Genomic DNA, 16,976 nt, shown 5'->3' on the forward strand with positions numbered 1-16,976 from the left:
GTGAACCTATTTCTTCTGTGATTTTCCCAGTTAATCTGTTGCAACAAAGCCGGAGCCCTGCGGTTTCGCAGCCGCGTCACAGACTCATCACGAAGCAGAGGCAAACAGCGGCGGGGCGTCATCTCATGGCGGTTGGAGAGGGACGCGCGTATCCCATGCAGATCATATCGGTCGTGGAGGTCCATGCGGACCGCAACTGCCTTTGTCTATCCGCCCGGCACAACACATGGACGACACGCTCGAAATCGTCAAAACCGAAAGGTGGAGAGAATGCATGGACGCCAGATGCCACCGCGGACCCGGACACGATGATTCGGCGACCGAGACGCTAGCCACCAGCACGATGCGAGACTGCTAGCCGAGGAGAGCAGTGAGGAAGAGTGGGTGAGTACACGCTGACGATCGTGCGCCTACGCATTGCATGCAGAGAGATAGGCAGAGGCCGAGCAGCTGTGTGTCGCCGCCGCACCACCACAAAAAAAAGAAGAAGAACTTTAAGTGCAACTCAAGAACACTCATAAAATTGTGAAATTCCAATAGGAAGAGCCCAGCCTATGTAATGTATGAGCCGATATGAATGACGTGATCTGCAGCATTCCTTCGAGTATATAACCGGTATCTTCTATTTGGTGGTAGTGGTATTAAAACGAAAGTAGTAATTTTTTTTGGCACATATTATTTCCGATGGCATTCTCTTTGTCATCAACCATATGCACACTCAATATTTTTTAGAATATTACCATTTTTTTGTAAATTCATGTAATTTCAAAATTATGAGCTTAAGTTCATATATATGTTCCCCTACATGACCATACATGTACCTTGTTCCCCTACATGGCCATACATGTACTCTTGAAGACCACAAGTCACAAAGCACGCGCCTTCATCTAACACGAACACAAAGTACATGGATTAAGAAACTATATCATTGTTTTTTAATTATGACACAAACTATAAGGTCATCATGTAAGTTTAAAAATTGAAACAAAGTATATCATTGTTTTTGAATTATGAAACTTAAATTGTCACATATTATTTCTTTTTTATATTATCATGAATTATAAACTTTTTAGATGGTGTTACATGCAATAATACAGTTATCTGTTTATTTCGCCCGTACCAGGCCGAATTCAAGAAACGGCCCGGCCCAACAACATCTCGTGCACATAACCCTACTCATGCTGCCCTCTCACCCCGCATCGCGCCGCCCCCCGCATCGCGCCGCCCCCGGTCCATTCCGCATCGCGCCGCCCCCTCGCCCCGCATCGCGCCGCCCCCTCGCCCCGCATCGCGCCGCCCCCGACTCGACCAACCAGCCGCCGACGCCGGCGCGGCGGCGGTGGCCACGGAGACCACGCCGCTGCAGCTGCACCCGTCCTTCCAGCAGCGCTCACTGTCGCCGCCCCTCGGACCGCGCGCCGATCCAAGAAGCTCGCCGCGCATCCGGCGCGGCGCCGCCTCCTCCGCCGCGCCTGCTCCTGCTCCTCCTCGCCGCCGACTTCGCCGGCGCCGTCTACCTCATCTTCCGCCCCTGCGCGTCCACCTTCTCCGTCGCCTTCCGCATCGCGCCGCCCCCTCGCCCCGCATCGCTCGCCTGGGAGCCCGACCCCAAGCAGCAGCAGTAGCTCTGCCGCCGGCGCCGACCAGGCAGACGACTTCAGCCGGCTCCGCGCCAGCGTCCACGACTCCACGGGCAAGGACCCTTCCCAGCTCGCCCCCCTCCTGTGTGTTATCCCCTCCCCGGACAAGGACAAGGTCAGGATGCTTAATGTGTGTTTCATGAATTCTTTGTTTGCAGACTTGTTTGCGATAACGAGCATGTAACACACTGAATAGCAGTACACTTAAATTGTAGGAACTAAAACTGAAGATAACTTTTTAAATTGTAAGAGTCGAACTAGATCTCAGGGGATCCCTTCATAGTCTGCTCCTCATTGAAGACCGAGTTCACCAGTATAGCTGCAAGCTTAGATCTGAACTCATCAATAAGGTTCTGTGTGAAGCCTTTTTGTAGTCTGTAACCATTCCAGTGCTCCATATACTTGAGCATGAATAGGCCCGATGATGTCCTGTCCTCCTGTTGCGGTAATCCATCCAGCATGTCGATGTCCCAGGTCTTGACATTGAAATCCTTCCACCGATGGTAGTCCTCCTTCTCATCGTTTTGAATGATATCCAAATAACAGTGCAAGCCTTCAACCTATTTCATATTATGTGTTATTTCAGAATGTGCAATCAAAATGGAACAGTACAGAGCATACTTAAACCTCACCATATTCCTGACTTGTTGCACTATTTTTCCAACGAATTGTTTGTCTGAGTTCAATACTTGTACAGTTCGCAAATAAGCGTTCACTACCACCAAGAACCAGTGTGTCTGCACACGCATTGGGAGAAATACCTACAAATGTCGTAGTCAGTAGTGAACGCATGATAGTATTGACTAGCAGTTAATTAACTATGTCGTACCATTTCATGACTGACGTATTTAAATGCAACTGCGCGCCTGTGCATTGTTTCTTCTTCACATATCTCAGCCTCATGTCTCTGTGTGTACTGGAACCTTGCAGGCATGTGCGTGGTCTCCAGGTAAACATTGGTGAACATCCGTTTGTCGTCCGGGATCTTCCCCCGCATGTCATGTATGCGTGCATCTACTATCTGCATGATACAATAATTATCTGTATGAGCTTGCCTTCATCTAATTACTAATTACAGTTTTGATGCATCGTTATTTTATTGCAGCTGGAGGTGCCAACTGACATAGAGCAATATAATACAGAAGCATCAGAACCATTAATTGATCAGGACAGTAAGAACAATGTTTAAGGACAGACCTTGCCATCTAAACATTTTTTGAAAGAGTCGTAGTCATACTTTATAGTCAAAGTGTGAATCTCCTTTCTTGTTAATACAATACCCTTTATTTTGATAATGATATCATCATCATTGCCTCTGTTCATATTCATAACTTGAAGAAATTCATCCATGAAACAGCTGAACTCTGCAATCACATCATCACATAGTATCAGCTACCGATATAAATTAATGTCATACTTTATAGATTGGAAACACTTCATATTACCTTTCTTTACATCAGGTTTATCCCACTCGCCTCGCCTCCTTTTTGTGCTATCATAGGGACCTGGTTTAGTATCATGCTCATAGAACTTACTTACTTTTTCATCAATTGGCCTAGGTGCCTCCCCGGCTGTGCTTGAAATCAGTCGCCCTTGTGGTACATTCTGTTGTGTCAATCCTAATTCGTTGATCTGCTCTTCAGGCTAGAAGGTTGTGAGTAGGCAAGTCAAACTCACATTTAGGATTCAAAATTCATCAGAACCTACCTGGTTGTAGCACTTAATGTCAATCAGTGAACGTTGAATTGTGTGAAAGGCGCTAGTAATTTCTTTCACTTGCTGACAGATTGAATCCTGTGCAGTTTTTAGGTAGTTGTAGTCCCTGTATTCCCGGGTATCCATGGCGTGTAATTTGGCCATTATGTCACCATAGGCCTTTGACACCTAAAAATTGTGATTAATTAAATCATAACGGTTTAAAATATGATGATGGCAACAAAAAGAGCAGAAAAAAATTTTACTGGCTTCCTTCCAATCTTGGGTGGATAGGTGAATGGGTTCTCAGTAAAGGTAACGATAGGGTCTTCATAATCTGATTCGTCATCAGTGTTATCCTCCAAGTTACCATTATAGATGGTCTGTACCCCATTGTTTCCCTGGGATGAATGGATCTGATGAATAAATTAGGACAAATATAATAAACTGATCATAAACTGTTGTTGCAGGCAAGATTGTACTTACTGGATAGGATGGCGCAGGTGTAATTGGATCAAGTCGCGCAGGTGGGGCATGCTCCTTGTGTTGTGCGTCAGGTGTATGGTTCTGCTCCATGTTGAGATGGAGGCGTCAGGAGATGGAGGCGTCAGGAGATGCAGGCGTGAGGAGATGGAGATGGAGGCGTCAGGAGTTGGAGATGGAGGCGTGATGGAGATGGAGATAGATGGGGGGTATTTATTTATATAGGAATTTGTCCTGTGTGGTTATTCGGATATCTGTAATTTGAATTTATTATCTTTACGTGTCAATTATGTCTTTGGAGATGATGGATAGAGTTAGTTTTCAAATTGAATTCTATATCTGTTAAGGTCTATTGTCAGATTGACTGCCGGTTCTGAATTTCTGGGACGTCATAATTTTATACCTTGAGAAAGTACTTTAACATGGTTGTGGACGACCTGAATTTGATCTCGTGTGTGTCCTGTAGCGCGAAACTGATCAGATCGGCCAAGATGATGTGATCGATGTCGACGAACATGATGGGGTTTCAGCTGCTGCGGGGATCTTTCTCCTGGTAGTGGATCTGCCTGGCCTGAAGAATTTGAGCACAAGATGATCTGCTTCGGTCTTTCTCTTCCTGTCGCGCTGCTGCTGCTGTTCCTGTTGAGGAAGAAGCCGACGAAGAAGAATTCATCAAGGATCGAGAACTGATGCAACCTGCGATGCAAGCAACCAGCATGGCAATTGGCAAGAGCCAACAGCAAGACAAAAACACAAGCCGCACATGTGCCCACGAGCTCCAGACTCCAAATCCACCTGTTCCTTTTCGTACATCGCCTCATGCTGTCATGCACCAAGCAAGAACAGCTAGCCACGAGCTCCGAATCAGCTCTCTCATCGTCCACAAATGGCTGCTGCTGCTCAGATGACACTGATGCTGACATTGATATCGCTTCACCTAATATTTAGTTACCATCACTGACTGCTAGTGCACATCATCTTGGGCGCGCAGAAGGGACAAACGAAAGATCACAAAATGTAAAACCATTTGCCCACATATTATAATCTCTAAATTTTAACTTCACCTCTAATAATTTGATAATCTTGAGAAATCCTGAGTTCAAGAATATATACATTTAATATTCTTTCCAAAAGACAATCAACTTACATTGTTTTGATCAACTTCTAAAATTATCTCTTCCAGGAAAGAGTCCTCCATGTTATTTTCTCCACAAGCTCGTTGAAGCTTGTCAACTGTGATATAACCACTTCCATCTTTGTCGAAGTAAGTAAAAGCTGCCATCAAGTGCTAATGACCGGTTTCCTGACTAGTGCAGTACCATCGAAAGTTACCAGCAAATCTGTTGGTTCAGCTGTGGGTGGAACTTCTTTAACTGGCTCAGGTTCAGGTTCTGGAGCTGGAGGCGGTGGCGTTGATGGTTCTTCAGCCTAAAAAACAAAGAAATGGACATAAATACACCATCAAAATCTGCCTTCAAGTGACTTCAATAGAGTAGCCAGAAACATCTTGCTTATACATAGTAACAGAAAACTAAGATCCCAGGAAACTGAAACAAATAGTACAAGCTTTTAGTAGTTGCAAACCTGATTTCTCTGAACTGTTGAAGCAAGGGGGGCATTGCTCACATACTCCTCCATAGCTCCCAGGAACGATGCAGGTGGCTGTTTGTTTTGGTGTTACCAATAGGTTATCAATAAGCTTCTCGCACAGAATATGACAACAAAGTACATACTGACGATCATTAGAGAATCAGCCAAACCTGTTCAATTTTGAGGAATCGCTCACCACGCCCAATATGTATACTTTTACACACTTCATAAAATTCCGAAAGTTGTTCTGCCTGTACAACAGTAAATAAAAAAAAAATCAGCCACGAAGCATGTGATTTCTGATGACCAACTAATGGAAAAAAGTTAAATGGATCAAGCACAAGCAGAAAAGGAATGATGATTTACCGGGCTAATTGCTCTTTTATACATGTCAAGTGCCCATAAAAAATAATCTGACAAGCAGCAAGCCCGCAGTCCCCACCTTGTCAACAAGATTGAGTATTGCATCATTGATGGCCGTTTGGATCTTAACACTCTCTAGAGCAACCTGCCAGTAACACCATTGATAGTGCATGCTGAATTATGATGTTATAAGATGATGACACTTATGGATAAAAATAAAATAAACGAAAAAGTCAGCAAGGCACCTTTTAAATGTCAATGGCAACTCTGGAACACAGAAACTGGTGTATTTCTACAGAGGATAACAATGATTAATTACCTGGCAACCAAGTAATCGAAAAAGAAGCTGCTGTAATGCTGGTAACTGATCGAGCAATCCAACTGTATCAAGATCTCGAGTTCTCTGTGGATACAAGAGTTTCCATAAATAAAATGCTCAACATCGAACTTTTCTTTGGTCCTTGGAATTAACAGGTTAGACAACATCGAACTTAAAGTTCAGACCAGTAAACAAGTAATTGGTACCTTATAAATAATTGTTACTATCCAATCAAAGGAAATTCTTTCAAGAAGAAAAAGGACAACACTAATGGCCTCAAATGAACCTTGGGACCAATTGACAGTAACATAATTATGGTCATACTGGCCCAAACCTTATGAATATTAAAAGGCACTGAATAGCTCTTTTGTGTTTGCTTTCTTCGAGTTCCACTAGCTGCAATCAGCGAAGCACAAGGGTCAGTGTCCTCTATATCAATGAAGCTGTAAGCTTATCTCCAGAAGATAAATCTGTGTACCTATACAAAGAGCAAGGAGCCAATGAGGAATTTGTTAATTATTTCATGGAGCCAATGAGCAAGGTAGCACAAACAAACTGCCCAGATACAACATCAGAATGAATAAATAAAAAATTTAACTATCTAACCTGCACATTGTCAAAAAGTTCCCCAGAATTCATGGCTTGCCTTCCACCTCTTGTTGGATCGCGGAGCACCTTTCGAAACAATCTTCACCGGATCAAGTACTTTGGTGCCACCGGGCTGGTTGGCTGCTGAGAAATGAGCCGGCAATGGCCCAAATGTTGTTTCCTCTTCCATCCCTTGCTCCTGCGTGTCTTCTTTCAAAATATCATCAAGTAACTTCATTACCCTATCCGTCTCATCTTGGCTCCTAGAAACTTTGAATAAAGCACGATTGCCCTTTGAGCGAAGGGAATGGTAACGATCCATTTGTTCAGTCCAAACATGCGTATTGGTACGCATCTCCGTTGGGAAAGCACTCTTCGCATTCATAGTCCACCTCACGTAAACACAACAAGGAGGGATGCTCTCTATACAAGAATACTTCATGACACAGAAAGTATGAGCACATGGAATTCCTTCCCGCTCCAGCTTCCGGCAATGGCATCTAGCATCAACCAACGATGACCCAAAGGTACAAGTCACGTGAAACGAACGCTTGTTGTTGCCTTGCAATGAAACCTCATACCTCAAACACCCATTCTGCAATGTCACCTCTGTCACCGACCAATTACTTGATTTTTTTATCTGGAAGCTCACTTTCTGGAATATAGTTGGTGTGAAGATCTGCGCAGCACTTTTCTCAAGAACATCAGCAGAAATCTTAGTGAATGGGATAGAGCATAGAGCCCTCGCATCAAGCTCAATCTCATTCCGACGAATGCGTGATAGGCAAAACTCGTAATGCTCCATTAAATCAACTAAGGACATCTTTCGGTCTAAATGGTTGTGAAGCCTTGAGTTCAGACTCTCGCTCCTCTGATTGCTCTGCATGCCCAAGAAATGTCTCCCTCTTGTGAACGTGGCAGCCCACTTCCTTCTAAGTTCGTACATCCTATTTACCCATAGGTTATCTTCTTTGATATTATGGGTACCTCTAAACTCTCTCCAAAGCCTATCAAATTCACCCTCCTCCATTGCATGGTATATGAACTTCCTGAAATCCTTGAGCTTCGAACCACGGAACCGTTTCAGCATGTTCTGCTCTATGTGCCAACTGCACAATCTGTGATCTGCATCAGGCATGACAATCTCAATAGCTCTCATCATCGCTGCGTCCCCATCAGTAATTAAGGATTTTGGATGCTTCTGGTGCATTGCCTCCAGTAAAGCCTCGAGGAGCCACACGTATGACAAGATAGTTTCATCCGATAAAATACCGCAACCAAAGACAACTGTGCTTCGATGATGGTTAACTCCTATAAAAGGGACAAACGGAAGATTGTACCGGTTCACTCGGTAAGTGCTGTCGAATACAACGACGTCTCCAAAAACACCATAGTCTATCTGCGACTGTGCATCCGACCAAAATAGGTTCTTCAACCTGCCTTGTGCATCCACACTAAATGTGAAAAAGAACTCCGGATCTTTCTCTTGCATCTGACGCATATGATTCAACACAAATTCTACATCGCTTCCTTCAACCTTTCCCTTCTTGTACCTTGAAAAGAAATTGTACAAGTCCTGCGAAAGAAATCCAGTCTCCCATGGACCACCGTGGCTGGCCTCCATTACGTCCATGATCTGAAATGGACGCAGCCCACCTAGTCCCAGTTCTACTGCCTCCGCTTTCTGAGGATCATTAAGCCCTCGATGAGACCGCAAAACAAAAACATGCTCTGGTTTTGCAAGGGCATGTGTATGGACATCCACAAAGTCCTTCACATACCAGGTGCCAATAATTTCACTCCACTCCACATCAAGCCTAGCAGTGCATCCACAACGGGTGAGGGCACGCGGCTGTCTTTTTTGATCCATCCTTTCAAAGTACTTAACAGATCTATATCCTTCACAGGAGCACATGAGTCTTCTCCATATCACCTCTTTGGTGCCTGTCTTGTACCTAACTCTGCCCTTTCTGATACTGAACCCTTTATGGTATGCATAATCATTGTAAAACTCATAGAAATCTTCCTCCCTCATAAAAGTCTGATCTACAATACACTTATATTCTTTAGTTTCCTCCAGGCTAACGTACCCTTCTGCCTCCATTACGGTAACCTTCAACAAAAAAAATTACAGGTATTTCAACCATTTCAAATAATACCTTCGTATCAACATAGGACGGAACTGAAGTCCTTCATCCCAACCTAACTAATCAGCAATTGCAGGTTAATATTAAAATAATCAGCAGCAATTAGCTAAGCAATACAACCTCTGACCTAACCAATGCTGGAAATGATGGACTTTGTGGTGGTAACCCTCAACTGAAATTGCCACCCTGCTCTAACCACTCAAGGAATAAGCCATTGCAAAAACTTGCCATAATAGTTGCCATATGCAGTGGTTGTGTTTTTGTTGCATTTTAGAATTTGCACTGTCTTCATTATACAGAGAGAATAAAAAAATAACAGCAAACCAACAGAGCTCAGTCATTGATGAACAACACATGAGGGAATCTTATGCTGAATTGGCCCATGCAACTAATGGTTTTTCATCTGATAACCTCATTGGGACTGGTAGCTTTAGTCCAGTAGTGGTTCCATTTGCTACAGCTCTATAATCTCTTCTAAAATTTTTTTGCAGTGCTAGGTTATACGTAAGTTAAAGCTTTGTTGCTATTTCTCTCGCTTAAATAAGTACAAGTTCAATGAAACTCAGTTTTCTACAGTAGGCTAGGAAATACCTGAAACTTGTAAATTCCTTGTAAGGGAACAATTAATATGATATTTCACACTTATTCGTAAATAAAAATAACAAAGAATTTCATAGTTGCATAAATGAATACCTCCTGGAATTGTTACTGGATATGTGGGACGTGGGGGAGTGGCGGCGTGTGGGGCGGTGCCGGCGAGGCGGCGGTGGCGGTGGCCGAGCGGTGACGGCGCGACGGACGGGGCGACGTGCGGGAGGTGGCGGCGCGGCGTCTGGGCGGGGTCGGGAGACGGCGGCGCGGCGTCTGGGCGGGGTCGGGAGACGGCGGCGCGGCGTCTGGGCGGGGTCGGGAGACGGCGGCGCGGCGTGCCGGCGGTGACCGCGACGGGAGACGGCGTGCGGGCGGGGTCGGGGGGGTCGGGGCGGCGTGCCGGCGGTGCCCGCCACGGGAGAAGGCGGCGCGGTGTCCCGGCGGTGCCCGCGACGGGAGACGGCGGCGCGGCGTGCGGCCGGGGTCGGGGCGGCGAGCAGGCGGTCGCGGAACAGCGCCCCCGCGACCCGCGACGGGAGACCGGCGGCGTGGCGTGCGGGCGGGGGCGGAGCGGCGTCCGGGCGACGGGAGGCCGGCGGCGCGTGAAGAATGGATCGCGGGAGCTCTGGCGTGCGGGAAAAAGGACCGGAACAAATATACTCCGAATAATATATACCGCGCTAATTACTATTTTATCCATACTAAAAAAGGACTTATACTCTATACTACCAACCGGTAGTATTGTCCACAGTAAAAGAGCTCAATTATGTTCTATAAACATGACAATAATCATAGATGTACGTTTGTCTTGATAATACTTTTGATGATCTTATATATATCCATTTGATTTTACGTAATGTGTATGTTCTTGTAGGAAAATAGTGCTCACAGCCACACAGGCACAATAAAAGTGGTGAACTTTGAAAAATGAGGCCGAAATGAGGCGATTTGAAATGTTTGTGGGAATTAGATGTGAAGGCACATATGCTAGTTTCATCAACCGCGACGCAAGAGCCGATTAGTCTTGATAAACATTTGCTGCGAGTTATTTTTTCTTGCAAGTTAAGGACAATGACATCACCGAGCCTTGAAGGAATTCTTTAAAAATACTGTAGTTTTTCATTTGAGATGTGTTTAGCTCGAACAATTTGTTATATTTTAATTTTGGAAACAAAGGAATTTTTTCCATGTCCTGGAAGAGAAAATTGACTTAAGAATTGGGAATACCCAACTTTGAAATCCTGCCTCCGCCACCGCTCACCAAACGAATTCTTCTCAGTATTATACAATCCTAATGAAGGCCCCGTTTGGTAGAGCTTCGGCTTCTCATAAAACGGCTTCGGCTTCTTCGCTGGAGTGACTTTTTTAGTGAAGTTGAAGCTGTTTTGCAAAACGTTTGGTAAAACAACTTCTCAGATCACTTAATGCTTGGAGAGAGAGGAGGGCTTCTCCTCTCTAGTGTAAGCCGTTTTGCGGCTTCTCTCCGGCTTTGGTGGTAAAGCCGTTTTGAAATTGACCCTTTGGTAGGGCTTCACCAAAAGTCGGTGGAGAAGCACTTTAAGAAGTCCTACCAAACGGGGTCTAAGTGGGAGCAGTAGTACTGACTTCATCATACATCACGTATACGATGATGAAACAATAATGCTCTCTGCTTGGCCGTGCGCGCGCGCTGCGTACGGATGAGATGGCGAGATGTGGCCCGCCATCATGGATCTATTCGGGTGTGTGGTATACTCCAGGGCCAGGCAGCTACTCTACTCCGTAAATGGGATCGGAGTTACAATCAGGTGCTGACATGACCAATCCGTAGGAGCCAACCGCTGGCCGACCAAGCTGCAGCAGGTGCTGTACGAGTGTACGGACTCGTGAGGCCGCATGCATGTGTATCTGGCCGACGACGATCTACGGCCACTCGTAATGGCCGGCTGGCGGCAGCATTAATTACATACTCCCGTGAAGACGCATGTCTGCTACGGCAAGTTCACGGGCGAATCGATCTGATCGATCGTATTTTCCAGAGAGCCTTCATCATCAGGTGCCGGGTCTGATCGATTATTATCGCCGTGATGACGACCTCGATCGATCACCGTGATCTCGGCATCAGTTTTGCACATGCCAACAAACGAATGAGCCGGCAGCCTCCACCAGGCGTCGAGCAGGCAATGTCGTTTGGTTCTCTTTTCCACGTCGATGGCTGCGCGCGCGCGCGGCTGGAGGTCGGCGTGACCTGACGTGGACGACACGAGGCCGAGCGGGGACGGGGCACGGCCACATGGCCATACGGCACGCGCCTGACCCCGACCCTGCCTGCTGGTCCGGCCGTTTCTAGCTGGCTAGGCCGCCTGATCAATGAGAAGAGGATCCATCGATGAAGGCAAATCGCGGCGCAATTCATTGATGGACCGGCACGGCGAGTGAAGCGACGCAAGTGCGGCGCTGCCCCAAAGCGACGTCGCGTCGTGCGTTAGTGTTTCTGTTTCCGGAAGTGGCCCATGCCGATCGACGATCCGTCGCCGCCGCGTGGCCGGGGAGATCTCGATCGGGCCCGACCGGCCGACGAGGAGGAAGGGCAGCCATCGGGCGCGCTGTAGCAGAGCGCCCACCTGTGCGGTGCGCAACGGCGACACCAACTCTTGTGTTCGATCCTACGCCCTCGCGGCCCGCCGGCGGTTGCCCCGTCGCCCATCGGTCGACCGCGTCCACGTCGCGGTGCACGTAACGGACAGTGACACCGCGCGCGGGGTGCGCTTTGATTATTATATTATATTATATTATATTATATTATATTATATTATATTATATGAGGCTAAAATGCACCGGTGCATTCTGTAAAATCCTCTGCTCTACGTGTGCCATCTCAAAACTCAACCCACCATGTAGAATTTTTTCTTGATTCAAAACGAAAAATACGATATCTACTAAACTGCAAGTCCGATTTTAGATCCGTTTGAAGCAGGTTGTTGAAAAAAATGTGCTTAACACAACGAGATCCATGAAGGCTATATTTGATGAAGCTTTTTGTTAAGTATATAATTGCTACTAAGTTGTACTTTGAGTTGCAAGAACGTCTGCAACCTAATTGCAACTCGACAACCAACCACATGATGCCACCTCAGAGTTTAACCCACCCTCTAGGAAGCATGCATGCAGGAATCTTTTCTTAATTCAAAACGAAAAAATGCGATATCTCCTAAATCGCAGATCCGATTTTAGATCCGTTTGAAGCAGGTTGTGGAAAAAATATGCTTAACACAACGAGATCCATGAGGGCTATATTTGATGAATTTTTTTAAATATGTAATTGCAACTAAGTTGTACTTTGAGTTGCAAGAACATTTGCAACCCAATTACAACTTGATTGTAGCCTATTTAGCACTTGTTACTTATAGTTGCAATTATTTAATACTCAGTTGCAACCCAGTTACTACTCTAATTGCACCCAGATATGCTTCCTACTGAATAGAATTGCAACCAGTTACTACCCAATTGCAACCACTTACTACTGATTGTAACTAGTTACTACTCGGTTGCAACACGGTTGGTACTCTGGTTGCAATAAGATATGATTGCAACTCAGAATTGCAACTTGATGTGATTATAATAACCAGAGCATATAATACATAGAGTTATAACTAGTTGCAACTTGGTGGTAGACAGAGTTGCAAACGGTAGTACATTGATATGCAACTCGCTTAAACGATAAAAAATATATCATATTATATCTAGTTTTGTTAAGCATATTTTTTTTAAGTCAGATGCGACAAACAGTTTGTCAATCGGGATTACGGTTTAGGAGAAAATTTATTTCAAATATTTGAACCAACAAAAGATTCCATGCATGTTAGGTTGGATTTGTATGTTAGGTGGCTTTACATGGTAGGTGGAAGATACAAAAAAATTCCATATATGTTCGGTTGGGTGGTTGCTCCAACCTGATGTGTCCGCCGATCTGGATGCATTCTACATATTGCACCCAGGTGTGTTACAAGAAAATAGTATATAATATATATATATATATATATATATATATATATTATGTATGTACCTATGTATGTATGCATGCATGCCGCGCGGACGTCGTCGACGTCGTCGCTGGTTCCAGGGACGACAGCGCGGCGCGCGTCGATGCTTGTACTGGCCTTTGTGACGTAGGGGGTGACGGGCTGTGAGTGCGAGTGCGAGAGATTTGGGCGGTGCACGGCAATTCAGTCGTCCTTGCTTTTCTGCCCAGGACCTGCCCTATCTTCTTTCTACGCTTCAGCGTACCCTTTTTGGTGCTACAAACAGAGTAATCTTTTTGACAGGGTTGCAACAAATAACCGCACTGCGCAATGAGATTATTCTGTCCGAACCGGCTCGCACTGTACTCTCTAGCATATAGTTAAGGAGTTGTCCACTTACCGTGGTAACTATTATCGGGTCTAGGAATGGTAATGGATCGTGACCCTTATACCTCCTTCACAATCCAACTTAACCTTATCTATTTTTATTTTTAGATCAAGATCATATAGACCTATTTGGATAGAGGGTGTTAAGGTTTAACACCCTACTTTGAACACATTTTTATCACATTGGCTCCCAAACACATGTGTTAAAAGGGTTGTGTTAAAGTTTAATACCCCCAATTTCATAAACACATCAAGAGGGTGTTAAAAGTTGTTAAACTTGGTCCCGTAGTCCACTTATTCCCTGATTGCCCCCCTTCTCTCTCCTCCCCGCGGGGAGGAGCGGGGAGGGAGGCGGCGGCGTAGCTCTTGGCGCTGCCACTGACCCTCGTAGAAGTCCCCGTTGGCGTAGCTCTTGGCGCTGATGCCGTGGCAGCGGTCCGCCACCCATGCGCCGTGGTAGGTGGTGCCGTCGGGTCCGACGAACACGCCTTGGCCCTCGATCCAGCCGCCGCGGAACTTCCCCTTGAACGTGGCCTGCCGCTGCACCGTCGAGGCGCAGCTCGCTGTGGCGGGGGCCGGGCTCTGCCCGGCCATGCCTCCTCCACCGGCGCGTGGATCTGGAGGAGCGGGGAGGGAGGCGGCGGCGGTGGTAGCGGGAGAGAAGAAGAGAGAGGAGGAAGGAAGGAAGGGAGTGGGGGTATAATTGTCATTTCTAATCTAAGGTATTAAAGTTTAGCAGACCATCCAAACACTCCAACGTGCTAAACTTTAACACTCCATTTGAGGGTGTTAAATTTTAACACCTTGCTAAAGTTTAACACAGAGTATCCAAATAGACCCATAGTGTTTCAGCTCAGCTTTTATTAAGCATGATGTTTAAATTCGCTAGGCTAAATTAGAAAATCTTTTACCACCCATACGTCCGGCACGCTTCCTCCGGACTACTTCTGTCTGAAACATGAATCCGGAGACCCTTCAACGCGATGTAGAAACCGGGCAACGCTAGACCATCCTATGAACCATATATGTTCGTACTGGTAGGTAGGTTTGTTGCAAGATATATGGATCGTACACTAACGGCATCTCCATCGGTAAATTAGTCAATATTTGAAATTTATCCTAAAATATATATTAATGTGCACTATGCTGTTAACGAGGTTCACATGCAATTTTTCCATTGTATTGTTTGAAAATCCTAGAACCCTTATACCTGAGATGGAGAGAATTTTGGGGTGGGGGGGGGGGGGCTAACGAAAAGACTAAAAATTAGTACTCATCAAAATGTGGATGCTAATAGGTAGGCTAGTTATTAGTCAAAATCTCAACTAACTATTAGCCTATTAATTAGTTAAAGGGAGCTAATTTGGACTAAAAGAAGCTAATATTTACTACAAGTTACTTTTGTCCTCCTAGAAAGGAGAAGGCAGAGAAGTCAAAAATAGACTTTTAATCATAGATCCACCACCTATTAAATGAGAATCCAAACGGCTAGCTAATTTAACTCTATTGCTCGACTGTAGAGGGAGCTTCGGGGTGGCTTGTTGGTCGGCAGTGGAGGCGATAGAGATGTCGGGGAGTGGAAGTGGTGAAGACACCATCAGAGCTAGGTACTAGAAGACCCCCGGTGGGCGGTGAAAGAGGCACGAGCGTTGTGGGCCAACAACAAGTTAGCAGTGGCATTGGAGGCACTGGTTCGCTGCCGGAGTCGTAAAGGGAGGCGAAGGTTGTGGGGAGCTTGAACAATCGGAGTTGAAGAAGATGTCGCCAACGTGTCCTAGGAGGAGAGAGGGGAGGGCAAAAGAGGAGGGAGGAGACCATCAGTAGATCGCGCCATTGCGCCAATTCTGAACACAACACCAGCGAGGTTGAGGTAGCGGCAGGGCGAGGACGTCAAGGGAAAGAGCAGAGATAACGGTGGCTGTGTGCTTACATTCCTGCGGCGGAAACAGAGAAGCAGACAAGGAAGAGAGATAATATGATGTATAGATATCTAGATTGTTGGATAAAAACAATAATCATTGGAATACAAAATCTGAGAGACTGATGAAGAGACGGACACAATCTATAAAAATATAAAAATATAGCCCTTAAGAAGTTGTCAGCGCCAAGGGAACGGGGGTCCCCCGAGGACGCACTTACAGTTGAGGCGCACCTGCAGAAAAAGGTTCCCTCTTCATGGAGCCCACTAAGGAGATGGGCCCCAAATACGAAGCCCAGGAAGGACCAGAAAAATATCGTTTCCACATTGCGGGACCTGCCGAGGGCCCAAGTGATGGGAACGGGACACGCCCGAGGAGGCCTCCCGGGAAGGCTCGCTTCGCAGCTAAGCAAGCGGTGGCGTATCCTGGCATGAGAAGGACGCAACAGTCGAGGTAGGCCATCAGCAGGCGCTGCATCCCCATGAAAACACCATCATTACGGTTGATGGGATGCGCCTGGGTGCCTCGGGGACTGACGGCCTCACCCGTCCCGTCCAACAGGCAGCGGGCGCCACCCTCGTGTCAAGAGCGCCCCGCCAAGCTCCCGGCTACCCTCTGCGAAAGAGGCAGGCACACATTGAGGACCTAGGAGGCAGCAAAAGTCCCTCCGGGGACTTTGTAAGAAGGGCGGGCCCACACTATGGACCCGGAAAGCGGCAAAGGGCTCTCGGGAAGGTCCTTGGGAGCCAGGTTCAATGCTCCCTATCCCGGGACGTTGGGGCTGGGTTGATAAAAGCAAGAATTACCAAAGTAAGATGGTAAAATATTGAATTGACATACAGAAGACTTTGGCGTAGTGCTCCGGTGCTGTGCGTACCAAGGGAAGGGAGTGTCAGGGCAAATGGATGGCGCGTCAGAGGAATTGTAGCAAGAAGGGTGGCCATTGGGTCGCCGCATTCACACACACAATGTAAACAGATGGATTGAGGTGCAAGGCTCGCCCCAAGTGGCTTGAATCTGTCTAAAAACTCTCTGAGGGCAATCAGCTACACCAACTCCCCTCAACGTCTCTCAAATCCCTACGCGCGAACTAAACCCTAGGCCAGATCTCTAAAGGAGGTCCCATCGGATCCCCGCTCTTGGTGCTTGACCACCGTCAGCTGGCGCGCCAGGTACGGGGATAGTGGTGCGTTGTAATTTGAAGCTTCTCATCAGGGCAGAGGCGATGGAGAGCTGTTTAAATCATCACAGGG

At 46.4% G+C, this 16,976-nt stretch overlaps 1 protein-coding gene and 1 long non-coding RNA gene across 2 annotated transcripts; both read right to left on the reverse strand.

The window, feature by feature from the left end:
* Positions 1-5,401: 5,401 nt before the first annotated feature.
* On the reverse strand, positions 5,402-5,818 carry LOC111255734. Its single transcript, XR_002675619.1, has 3 exons — positions 5,775-5,818; positions 5,579-5,659; positions 5,402-5,480 (listed from the first exon to the last, which is right to left on the reverse strand). It is a non-coding gene; the product is annotated as an uncharacterized LOC111255734 (long non-coding RNA).
* Positions 5,819-6,519: 701 nt separating this feature from the next.
* On the reverse strand, positions 6,520-14,398 carry LOC111258423 (protein FAR1-RELATED SEQUENCE 5-like). Its single transcript, XM_022829647.1, has 3 exons — positions 14,188-14,398; positions 7,260-8,661; positions 6,520-6,568 (listed from the first exon to the last, which is right to left on the reverse strand). Exons 1-3 carry the CDS (start codon positions 14,396-14,398, stop codon positions 6,520-6,522), a joined length of 1,662 nt encoding a protein of 553 aa, XP_022685382.1.
* Positions 14,399-16,976: the final 2,578 nt, after the last annotated feature.

Source organism: Setaria italica, chromosome IX, assembly GCF_000263155.2.
Source record: "Setaria italica strain Yugu1 chromosome IX, Setaria_italica_v2.0, whole genome shotgun sequence".
Lineage (NCBI taxonomy): Eukaryota > Viridiplantae > Streptophyta > Magnoliopsida > Poales > Poaceae > Setaria > Setaria italica.

Bases quoted from the DNA above. Each gene is read 5' to 3' on its own strand.
- LOC111258423 (XM_022829647.1), bottom strand. From the start codon at position 14,398: ATGGCCGGGCAGAGCCCGGCCCCCGCCACAGCGAGCTGCGCCTCGACG. The intron at 8,662-14,187 runs GTCAGTGGCAGC...CATACCATAAAG, and splicing joins CAACGGGGACTTCTACGAGG to GGTTCAGTATCAGAAAGGGC. The intron at 6,569-7,259 runs GTATGAGGTTTC...CTCTTTGTATAG, and splicing joins TTGCAGAATGGGTGTTTGAG to GTACACAGATTTATCTTCTG.